The 12,424-nt window shown below is 44.8% G+C and overlaps 1 protein-coding gene and 1 long non-coding RNA gene across 6 annotated transcripts in view; both read right to left on the minus strand.

Moving 5' to 3' along the window:
- Positions 1-2,155: 2,155 nt before the first annotated feature.
- Positions 2,156-6,119, minus strand: LOC115612930. Its single transcript, XR_003993204.1, has 2 exons — positions 4,369-6,119; positions 2,156-4,008 (listed from the first exon to the last, which is right to left on the minus strand). It is a non-coding gene; the product is annotated as an uncharacterized LOC115612930 (long non-coding RNA).
- Positions 6,120-6,761: 642 nt separating this feature from the next.
- Positions 6,762-12,424, minus strand: part of IQGAP1 (IQ motif containing GTPase activating protein 1) — a 69,212-nt gene continuing 63,549 nt past the window's right edge. For all 5 annotated transcript variants that reach the window (XR_003993203.1, XM_030497813.1, XM_030497810.1 and 2 more), the window contains 4 exons: positions 12,187-12,353; positions 11,248-11,370; positions 10,195-10,303; positions 6,762-8,207 (listed from right to left, as the gene is read on the minus strand). Coding sequence is in view for 4 of the 5 variants with exons in the window: in XM_030497813.1 (XP_030353673.1) it covers positions 8,094-8,207; positions 10,195-10,303; positions 11,248-11,370; positions 12,187-12,353 (513 nt within the window). In the remaining variant the exon portion in view is untranslated. The remainder of the gene's footprint in view (positions 8,208-10,194; positions 10,304-11,247; positions 11,371-12,186; positions 12,354-12,424) is intronic.

A 12,424-nucleotide genomic window follows, 5' to 3' on the forward strand; every position in this document is an offset into this window, starting at 1 on the left:
AGTCCCCCAGACCCCCTAAAGCCCCCATCACACAGCTCTAAAACCCCCCAGACCCCCTAAAGCCCCCAGCAGACCACTCTAAACCCCCCCGACCCCCAGAATCATCCCCCAGATCTCGGAAAGCCCACATCCGACCACTCGAAAGCCCAACAGACCCCCAAAATCTTCCCCCAGACCCACTAAAGCCCCCCTCAGACAGCTCTATACCCTCCAGACGCCCAAAAAGCCCACCCCAGACCCCCTAAAGCGCCCATAAGATCACTCCAAACCCCCCAGATCCCTAAAAGCCCCCATCAGTCCACTCTAGATCCCCCCCAGACCCCCGGAAGCCCCCAGCAGACCGCACCAAACACCAAGCTCTAAACCTGGCCGCCGCTTTTCCGTGCTCTCCTACGTCCAAATCGCGGCACGGCACGTGGGAGTGCGGCGATGAGGCGCCGGCAGCAGATCAGTGCTGCCACCATGTGGCCAAAAATCGGTACTGCACGTGGTACAGAGAGGGGCTGCGCATGTGGCGGTTAGGCAATCAGAGAGGTGGGGGGCCGGACCACGGGTGATTGACAGGCGACTCCGCCAATGGCAGCAGGAGGGGCTCCTGCCAATCAGAGCGGCGAGGGGGCCGGGCCAAGAGTGATTGACAGGCGTCTCCGCCAATGGCAGCTGCGGGGGGCTCCCGCCAATCAGAGCGGCGAGGGGGCCGGGCCACGAGTGATCGACAGGCGTCGCTACCAATGGCGACAGCGGTAGGCGGTGGCCAATCAGAGCGGCGGGGGAGCCATAGGTGATTGACAGGTGTCTCGGCCAATGGCGAGCATGATGCGTTATACACCCTCACCGCCCCCTCTCCCTCTTCCGCTTTAGCACTGTTCTACTCATGTAACACTTGCTGGAATCCGCGTTCGAGTCCCGCGGGCGTCCGAGTTTTTCCCACATGATGGCAGCACCTGCTCACTTTTTCGGTACCGCGGAGGCAACGGGCTGAGCAACGGCCGCTCACCCGACCGGTTTACATCCTCCGGGGACACCAACTGCTGACTGAGAACAAGGCTGACTCTTCTCCGTCCCCGGCGTCTCCGTACCAAAAACCATTCCTCGCCTTTGCTGCTGGCGACAGGACAAGGCTTGGGCTGTTCCTCCCACGCTCCACAAGGGAAAGCCGAGGGGTGCGTTCACGGACAAGACGCTTGCTCAGCGGATGACCGGGGAGCGCCGAGGGTTCCGCCTGTGTTGCGCACGGCAGCGGAGCTCCGCACCCCCACCGGTGGGATGGGGAAGAGAACCAGAAGAGCAACAAAACTGGTGGCTTGAGATAAAACAGTTTAACCACCACCACCACCACCACACAGATCACAAACGGGATGGTTTTCTCTCCAAAACTTGGTGTGGGTATCCCCCACTGCCCGTGCAGACCCAGAATCGGAGGAGTGGGAGTACTCTTGGACTCCACAAGCACAGCCTGTGACAGAAGGTCCCTGTTTGGAGGAATCGGACCCAAATCAAGCTGTTACCCCCTTTTTTCAGGGGACCCAACCCATCCTCACCTGCTCCTCTGCCAAATCATCGCCCCCCCGCCCTGTGACACTGGAGTGCCCCAAATGACACCATCCACCCCCAGATTCCCCCACATCCCCCTTTTTATTTCACCCCCTCCATAAAACACCTGCAAGAAAATGAGGGAAGCTGCCCCAAGCAGCAGCTCTTCACTTTAGTAACTGCCATTTACACAGGTACACGCACCCCTAAGAAACGCTAGAAAGACGAGGGGGACAGCACCCGCAGCCCTTGTCCCACAGGCTGCAGAGGATGGTGCCACGGCTCTTGCTCAGGCTCTGCTCCACGACGTTCACTCTCCATTCCTGTGCTGGGACGGGTGCCTCATGGCACCATGGTCCTGGCCCCTGTTGGCCGGGGGGGACCTACTGAGCATCACGAGACATCTGCAGTAACAGCCCTTGAAGGTACTTCTCTTTTTCCTCCCCTCCAGGGAGTTATGGACAGTGCTACCAAAGGCCCTCGAATTCAAGCCCATTTGCCTGCCGAGGCCTGTTTACAGGTAATGTAAAAATAAGTCTGAAAGTATCTATTCCATCTTTTTGTGTTCTGGTCCCGCTCCGTGGCATACAGATGACAGTAAGAAAACACACCAAAACCAAACTCCTTACTTAAAATCTGTTTTGAGAGAGCAGTGCGCAGAGTATGTAAACGCAGAGTCCCGATGGGCTGGAAGCAAGCCGAAGGCTCTGAAATAAGGTGCGGAGAAGAGGGGAACAGTTCTGATGGGGTCAAACTATGCCAGGCTTCCAGGCACGCACCCCAGAACTGTTCTTCCTGGTGCTGCGCTGGCTGACCCCAACAGGGAGATGTGCACCCTGCCCAGCCAATGTCTGAAATACGTATCACTTCCGATCTGGTTCGTTGTGCCAAGAAACCTGAACACAAAATACTTCTTTCTGCCATGGTCCTCACTGGGCTAGACAATAAATATGGTATTTATGGACGGAGGTAATGAGTGAGAGACTTGCCAACAAAGGCCTGAAGAGAGGTGAACTGCGGTTAATAGCTTAAATCAATCGAAAATCCTCTTCAGAAAAAAACACAGTGCGCCGACTACCGATGTTATTCTGTTGCACTGCTATGTTTACAAAGATAGATACATTAAACGGCAATGTATATCATAAATATATATATTTGTTGTTACAAATTACATACTGCACTGTTCTATATTACCCGTTTAATAGATAAATGCATAACAAATTATGTATATGCACATGCACCTAAATGAAACGTAAGAACTCCTGGCCAAAGTTGGGTGGAAGGAAGACAGACACGTTCGTTCACACTGGAATACGTGGTTGCAGCCGCTCAGTGAAGTTGTACTAAAAAGAACCCAAAACCCCAAGGAGGAAGGATATTCAACTTTCTATTGATTTCCTGTTACTTCATTTCTAAACATTTTAAGGCCAGTTAATTGAAGCCTGACAGGAATAATTCCTAGTCTTCAGTCGCTGCTAGTTTGCAAAAGTCATGTGTAGCTCATTTCCTATTGATTAAATGTCACCCAAATCAAACTTCGGAATCTAGTATTGGGAAAGGTACGCATCTCTGTAACTTAAAAATGTAGCTATGCCTTAACTGTCACTCACTCATTTCTTTATTGACCCATAATTGGTCAATCTGTAGAGTCTTCATGATTTATTCTGAAGTTAAAAGAGAAGTAAACGCACCTTCCTGAGAACACCAACGCTTCGGTGAAACGTCTCAAAACAGCCTTAGGCTGATACACTGTAAAATTCCTGCCATTTTTCAAAGAAACTCGATGCCTTTTTGCTAATCGAAAAGGGCCAAGCTGCTATTTATATATATCATTACTTATGGCAGACACGTAAGAGAGTTTTACATAAAGCTCAGCATTCACAGCTGTAAGTCTCTCCAGAACTTTCACTTCCATCATCGACTCGAGTACTGTGTGCTGAGTTTGGCTCATCTCATTCAGAGGTGAATCAAGCAGCTACTCACATTATTAAAATGGGGGGTTTTTTCATAGAACCACAGACTGGTTTGGGTTGGAAAGGACGTTAAAGATGATCTAGTTCCAACCCCCTCCCACGGGCAGGGAAAATTTCATCCAAGTTCTTCTTACTACCCCAAACTACTATCTCACTACACAGTTAAAACACAAGCATTAGGAACGAATTACAGACCTGCAGTTTTAACTCTGAGAGAGATACTAACTCGGGAGAAATGTCAGCAGAAAAATCTTGTTAGATGCCTACTAACTGAAATAATGTCCTATATAACGTTTACTAAGTTAACATCAGAGTGGAATCCATTACCATAGTTCTTTTCCTCTGTATAGCCTTTAGAGAGTGCATGAGTGTAAGCAATTTTCTCCTTATTTCCAGCATTGCTTCTCACATGTTGCACTGCAAATTGGTAGTTTTCCACACTGGGATATAAGGCAGCTATATGACACAGTTCCAGGAAATGCGTAGCAAATAATGTAAATGTCTAAATCAGGAAACGAGGAAGAAAATTTGTTTCGGAAATGATCCTGGAATAAATTACAGTAAATCAGAAAAATTAGATGATTGCATAACTAGTAACAGAGGTGAAACTTTCAACCCATCTAAAACCATCTCTTCCTATTTCCTAAACAAGCCTCCAGCCTGCGTGACTGCTGTGCGGAACTACCACTGTACTTCGGAAAGGTAACAGCCGAGCAGAGGTTCAACATTTGAGCATACAAAGCTGTACGAAGCAAAACTAAAGAGACTAGGTTGTTCTCTTCCTAGACAGAAATGCAAACTTGCATTTATGATAAAATAATTACAAGGGGGTTTTTTTGGTTTTTTTCCAAAACAGAATTACTTTTAAATTCAGCAGATACTCGCGAGCAGCGTAACAAACGCCAATTCCTTCTTCAGCGCTGGTACCTCTGCCAAGTTCGTCAATTATGACGAGTGATTTGTCATTAGCGTTTTGTACGATGTATGTTATTTAGGAAAGTATTTCCTGTGTTTCCATCCCTACAAATGCATTTTTTAAGAACCCCATTAGGAACAGGGCTGCTCAGAGGGATGCTCGAGGAATACTCTGCCTTATGTGGATGAAACTTAATACAGAAATTCTTAAAAATTGTGTCACAGCCATAAATTTTACCTTTTCACAGCTTTCCAACAGCTGCCAATTCTAGTCAAAGACTCCTCTTACAGCATTCCTCCACTTTCCCTTAAAACTGTATCAGTTTGGGAAAGGGAACTGGGGAAGCTTAGGCTCATTTGAAGTCCAAGAAATAACAAAATGTTGAACCCACTCTCCAACAGAGCACTGATTTGTACTTGTATTGGTATATCTTGTTATTTAAGATATGTCCTAGGTTTCCATGGTTTATCATAAAGGTAACAGATGAAAGCTGAATTTCTGACTACTTTTCAAAGTACATTCTTTCAGGGGAAATATACTAGTACAATTCTTATTAGCCTAACAGTAAAAACGGGCCTTGGACCCTGGCTTAGCCATGTTTAATACCTCTTTCATTTCCTTCGCGAATATTGATGCATTTGTTTCTCTACCATCATCCATACCTATTCTGGCAAATATCTGCTCTGCTATTCAAAAAGAACAACACTCTGCTGGGACACAAGAACCTACAAAACAAGTAAAATATGAGTTTTCTTGTGTCAGTCTGACACGCCAATCTGCCTGAGTATGTCAGTGGGGAAAAATGTTAGTTTTACATTTGGTCATTGTGCACTGTAGAGAATCTTATTTGACAAAAGTTTCACAAGATTATGTTCTACCACTACTTTGTAAGAAAATATTATCATACAGATACCATAATTAAAGAAGTTTATCTGTAAAACCTTAAGAAATCATATGCCTGAAGCTGAGTATCAGTCCTTTAGACTGATACAAAAAGTTGAGAATAATACTAGGATGAATTTACATTTCTGTAACCATTGAGTTATTAATCCCAAGGAATCTTAGTTTCTCCACAAGAAGATTATATTGCCTTTATGAAACTTCGAGGCTCATTAGTCTTGTTGAATAGAAATGAACAGGAAACCTGACAAAAAGACTTTACACTCTCCTTTATTCACATTAAACTCATGGCTTTTGAGAGCAATTCCTGAAGAACTTGCAGTTGTTGGGGACTGGACCCACGAACACATGGTGGACAAATTTTATTCACCACTGCTAAGTAATTTAATTCTAGTAGAGACAGGGTCAGCCTATCAAGGTGTTTCTTCTGTGCTACCAGCCTGCTATAGAACGGGTGGTTACCCTTATGGTAAAAAACATGAGGAGTCTAACTGAGACTCATCCCTATACTCAGGAACTCCTCATGTTCCATTTGGATTACCAACACGTACGTAGCTTCATGAGCACACTTCAAGGACACTCGCTATCAGTCTAATATAGGGTGCTAGACTGGGTTAAGGGGCTCCAAAGAACGAAAGCACACAACTGTACCTCTCCTAAAGACAGACTGCGGAGGCTTCCAGATACACAAACAGGGCCAACGGCAGACCGAAACTTCGCAGTGGCTTCTGTCAGCAGCACAAGAGCTGGTAGGAGCAAACAGACTAAAAACCACGTGGTGCTACTTAGACAGAATCTTATTCCACCCACTGGTACCACCCACCTCCTACATTAGCCCCTCCCACAGCACTGACCACGCCCCCAAGCCTTTATTAACCCCACCCCTCCCAGAGCCCTCCCACAGCACAGACAACACTCCCAGGCCTTTATTAACCCCACCCCTCCCAGAGCCCTCCCACAGCACAGACCACACCCCCAGGCCTTTATTAACCCCACCTTGGCCTTGCACCCAGCCCAGACCCACCATAATCACGTTCAGGGTTCAGGTTGGCCTGGGGTAAGGGGTGGTTGTGACAGGGGGCAGTTGTGACAGGGGGCGTGGCTTGGGTAGGGGCGTGGTCAGGGCTGTGGCCAGGGTTCATACAGGGCCAGGGGCGTGGCCCCAAGAGGGCGGGGCCATGCTCAGGGGCGTCTCCTTGGCAAGGGCTGTGGGTGTGACCAGGACGGGGCCGGGAGGGCAGGTCCGAGGTGGGACCATGCTGGGGGGTGTGACTGGGGCTGGGGGGCGGGACCAGAGATGGGCCCATAACGATCGTTGTGGTTAAATGAGTTTTGTCACTGCGTTCACTTGCACCTGCACTAACATTGAAATGTTTAAACACAGTTTAGACGCCTGCAGGTCTGAGAGAACTACAGAAAAGTTACCCCGAGGCATGCCATTTCAATACTAAAACTGCCTTTAATGAGGAAAAAAAAAAATCTTAGCTGAAATAACGCAGGGTACAGCAGAGATAAAGCAGTTCAATTAAACTCCGTAATCTCAACAACCAACATTAGTGACCTGTGAATAACTTGAAATTTGCAGTTAAGAGATATATCCCTTCTTTTAAAAATAAAACTCTTAAGAAAAAATTGGGGGAGAGCTGAAGCAACTACTGAATTTAAAGGTCAAGTTTTGTTCTGGTGTTTCCTCCCAAGAAAAGAGTCCATGCATTTTTACTCGATACAGCTGAACAGGCATCACCACCCCCATGGTGGGGAAAGAAACCCAACAAAACCCCCTAACAAAACCACAGGAGTAAAAGGAATGCGAACTTGAGCATAGCTAGAAAAATTTAACTTTATAAAAGCTAACCTATTTAAGATAGTCGTCTTCCTTAGACGAGCCTGCAGGTAGAGCCTAACATATTGCATCAGATACAGATACATAGAACATTGCTCTTAACTGGAAAAAAGTTATTTTTACATTTCAAATACTTTGCAAGCAACACCAAAAGTTAACATGTCTCAAAAAAAATTTTGTTTCCCTCTCCTTCCCCAGAAGGCTTCTTTTCATCTGTAAGCACTAGTAAGTACATTCCACAGTCCCTCTCTTTAAGGGGCCATACGTGAATTACTACAGTGTGATAAACCAGAAACAAATCAAGAAAAAAGAGACACTAAAGTTGTTCTATGTGGCTATAGTAAATAGTCACAAACAGTTCAGTGACCATTTGGGACCATTAACGATACACCAGACCATAGCGGTTCCATCTGGGGAACTGGCCACCACCACCACTGCAAGTTACAAGCCAATGGGTAAGCTGGGCCTTGACCATTTCTTGACCTGGTCATTTCCATTGAGAATAATGTCCAAACACAATCCACAACCCTTTTTCGCTTTCAAGAAGAGGCAAACCGACAGCTGTACAGTTCTGGCTTTCTCTTCACCCAGGCAACAAGAATTCAAGCCTCACAAAGCACGTTATTAGGCAAATAAAGCATCCATATGCCCTAAGTATACTCTTTTATTAGTTTAATCCCCAGCACCACATAAAAATACATTCTAAATTAACTACTTTTCAGGGGACCTTTAAAGTTAAAGAAACCAACTCCCTGCAGACTCAATGAGGGTTGTTAATTCACAAGAGGTTCTTAGTCCTCATTCATGATACATCTGATATATTTGAGCATGGCATGGGCATAAACTGATACATAGCTACGTCACACTACAACTGTACGTGCAGATTTCTATTCATCTCCCCTTTCAGAGACTTGCTGGCAGAGGACAGTTACTTCCCATAAAATTTCTTATTCAGAAGAAAGATCAGAAGGTTGACATTCACTTTTGCTCTGTCAAATAACTTCATGACTGCAACGCCTTCATACTGCAGCTGCAAAAGATCCTGCCAAAGAGCATACCTTTGTGAGCAAGGAATACTCAAGAGCTTATAGAGAATATGAGACTCTCTGGTACAGTTGGTTTTTGAGGAACATCTATCACAAAGTACATGGCATAAGATTGAAAACAAGGGATTCATTAAAGATCCACTCATACTGCATGAAAAAATAAAGTAGTTCTAAGACATCCAAGATCTAAATTTTTTAATCTGTTTTATAACAAAAAAAAAAAAACACCACCAAAAAAAACCCAACAAAAAAACCCACACCCAAAAAGCCAACAACAACAGAAAAAAAACCAACCAGAAGGCAGAAATAGAAGACCATTCTAAGAAAGCCCAATTTCAGATCTAGCCCTCTCCATGCTTTTCATTCGCACGATACCCATAAAGTCATAACATTCAGAGTCTCCTATATGTCTAACTACATTATGCACCCATGACACATTATGACATTCCACAGTGTCGCTTTCTAAAAATCTTAGTCGCCAATGGTCTCAGCGAGGTGGTTTGGAGCACTGCAATTTAGGGCAGAGAAAGACATGGCATCTCTGTTAGCACTACGTACACAATGCCGATTCAGTCTCTTGGGTGTTTAAGTAGGGAGTATTTCTAGTTACACTTTGTTCTTGTCAGCAATACACTTGACAGACAATAGGACTCCTTACACTGATTTATCTCAGCAATGAATTTCTTTCAGTGAGCCCCCTACTGAACAATATACATTGAAGGTGGTATTCAAGTAGTGCACGGAAACTTTGTATGCATTCCAAAATCCAAATCTGGCTCCTGCAGTTGTCCAGCCTGGGTGACACCAGAGTAAACAATCATAAAGCCATTTCTGCTGCTTTCTGTAAAAATTCTGGCAATGGCAATACAAGTCTTTTTAATTAATGTCACCATTAATGCTGTACTTGGATGACCAACGGCAGTTTCCTCGTTGCTGGCCTCTCAATCATAAAATCAACTGGGCTGGAAAAACGCTTAAACTCCAGCCCAACCATCACCCCAGCACTGTCAAGGCCACCACTAAACCATGTCACTGAGGGCCTCATCTATATGTTTTTTTTCCGAACACTTCCAGGAATGGTGATTCCACCACTGCCCTGGGCAGCCTCCTCCAATGCCTGACCACCCTCTCAGTGAAGAAATTGTTCTTAATATCCAGCCTAAACTTCCCTGCTTTTTCTGAAAAGTGGTGCTAAAAAGGCATAGTGGTATAGCAACTCCTGTGCCCAAAGAGCAAGTGACCTTGGGTAGCCCCATGAACCAAGAAATTCATGACCAGATAGGACCAGAATGAACTAGGGGTGTCCTCAGAGCACACAAATGGCATGTGCGAGGCAACTGTCCCTCACAGCAGCCAGTTAGGTGGCACAGACTTATCACAATTCAAGGTGCTCCTGCACATAACCTGTTTCAAGACGTCTGAGGCATCCACAATTTACAAATCCAACAATGCCTAAGTTGGGTAGGAGGTAGGCAAGACAAAAGTAGACTAGGAGAACAGAGACACCAGGCATAACAGTGATGACATGGGAGAGGATCAGGGAACCATTTGGGAGAAGGTCAGTCAGTGCCTGCTCTGGTAGCCTGGCCTAAGTAAAGGTTGAGGACTCCCAAGAACTGCACAGTTGAAGAAACTGTTCAGTGTAGTGTGGCAGGAATACCAACACATGATGTGGCTGAAGCCACCGCACCCAGGCCCAGCTGATCTCTCTGCTGTAGCAGAAAGTTGTTGAAAACTCATGTCTTTGTTTTGTGTGTGCAAATGTAACTAGTAGCACAGACTGACATCAGGCTTTCATTAGTAAAGAAACAAGAGTAGTCTGAATCCCACACCACATCTGTGTTGCATCTGTTTCACCTGCAACATGAGTTGGTTTTGAGAGCATTTTTCAGACTGTTCAGGCAGAAAACATGTGATTTTTATTTTGATGAAGAGCCTGGCAAGCAAAGCTTATATGCCACTATTAAATAGGACAGTTCTTACCTGATAATGTAACATAAAGGTTTCCATCTGTACCCCCATGAATTTTGCTTTTATCTCAAAATCTCCTACTTCTTCTGTTGGACTGATTTCAAATATCACATTTTTAAACCTATGAAATTTGAGAAATTAAAAACCACAGTTCATTACTGAACACGTACTTCCTACTGAAACAGGGAGAGAACATACGAGATGGAAACTGAAAATAGATTTCTAAGAATTATATTCTTACATTCTATATTCCCATTGGGAATGAGACTCTAAAAGCTGACCAAACTCAACATAACAATGAATGGAAGCCTTCCAGATTCTATGTCCAGTGGATCACACATTCACACAAGCACAGTGGGAAATACATAATTTAGCCCATGCAGTCTAAACAGCCTACTTCAGCACTGCACATCCATGCCTCGTTTAGTGCACAAAGTACAAAATATGATCCAACACTGAAAAAAAAATTCTAGTAACAGGCAACTTCTCTATATTCCACAGAAGATACACCTAGTTCTCAAGGCTAGCAAGCTATAGCTGGACAAACTAAAGCTATCATCAAGATGATTTTTCAACAGTGAGAGCTATTAACCATAGTAGCAATTCACCCAAGGAGGTGCCCTTTTATGACTGGGGTATGGCAGGAAAGTGGCAGGTGGGAAGAAGATGTCACATTTAAATCCCATCATACTTCTCAACCAAAGCCCTGCTTCATTTCCACCACTAAAGGGGAAAAAACAAAACAAAAAACAAAGCAAAAAAGGAGGGTGGTGGTAAGGAGAACTGGGAAGCAATAAAGCAATCATTGAGCAAGGGGTCTTTGGCCTGAGGGGTGCCAGCCTCGATTGCTAAAAGCAATTTCTTCAGCTTTAATAACTAAGTCTACAACAATGCTAAATTCCAAGAACAAAACCACAAGGCAATCTGTCACAATTTCAAACAAATCTCACAGCTTCTGTTCTCAATGGCCAGCACCTAAACCAGTTCAAAGAGAAAAGAATTCAATGTACCCATTTTCCTCTGAGAAGCCTACTCAGCTTTAAAGAGTTTTAAAAAGATACTCACTGGTTACCTTGCAGGTCCTCAATCTCTAAAAGTACTCCCTTCTCATGAAGTCGAGCTGCTGTATATTTTAGAGAAATCTTTTTACTGTTTTTGCCTTTCATCTCCCGAGGTTTCTTAGAAACTCTGGAAAAAACAAACCAAAACAAAAACCCCAAGATTATCAGTCAAACAAGTAAAGAGATTTTAGACTGCAAACATTTAATCCTATTTGCATGAGGGGATAGAATCAGTATAGCTGATCAATGGTGACGAATACAGCTGATAAAAACACCAACACCCCTCCCCCCGCCAAAACATAACCTGGTACTTCATAACATAACATAACATACAACATAACACATGGTACTTCACAGAAAGCAGTACCACCTGTTATTAGGCAAAAGGGGATTTGGTGACAACTGACATGGAGAAGGCTGAGATTACTCTACAGCTTTCTTGCCTTAGTTTTCACTGGCAGCTGCTCTTCCCAGATCTCCCTGAGGAGGAAGATGCTTCTGCCCTTCTGCACCTGTACTTCCCCCTCACCTCCTCCCCCCACCTTTTTGGGATAAAAAGAGGACAATTGGTTACCAGTGATTTCCTTGTAGGTAACTGTTATTTTCATTCTCTGTTCCTAGAAAGGATGACAGGACAGACTGACTGAACAGCACGTGCATCATCTGAACAACCTGCTTCATTCCCTCTGGAAACTCTAGAATTCCCTCTCCCAGAGGGATCAAAATGCTTTCAAGTATGTCCTTCTGACCCCATTCAGGCAATGCCCTCCACCTGTATTTGCCCAGGACGGCCGAGACCCTTTACCTATAACTATCGCTGCAGTAAAGAGCTTGGCCAAGGTCCTGTAAGCAGACAGCATTATAATTCTTCCTAGCAACAACCTACAAGTGCTTTCTGCAGAAAGCACTTCTGGAACAACAGCATGGTTTCCAAGACACTTACTTGCCCTTGCTCGCCAGGTTATCCAAGCAGGTTTTGATGTAGCTTTTGTAATAATCCACTTGTTCCCCATAAAAAGTAGCTTTGGAGTTCAAGGCACTGTATGTCTGCTGCAGCTTCACCAGCTCCGCCTTTCTTCTCTGACGGTATCTACGCTGATTTCGGATATCCTACACCACAGAGAAAGACAAGCAGAGAATTAATACTCATTTGAGCTCTCCAGTTGCTCAAGCCCAGAACA

The sequence above is a fragment of the Strigops habroptila genome, chromosome 9 (assembly GCF_004027225.2).
Source record: "Strigops habroptila isolate Jane chromosome 9, bStrHab1.2.pri, whole genome shotgun sequence".
Lineage (NCBI taxonomy): Eukaryota > Metazoa > Chordata > Aves > Psittaciformes > Psittacidae > Strigops > Strigops habroptila.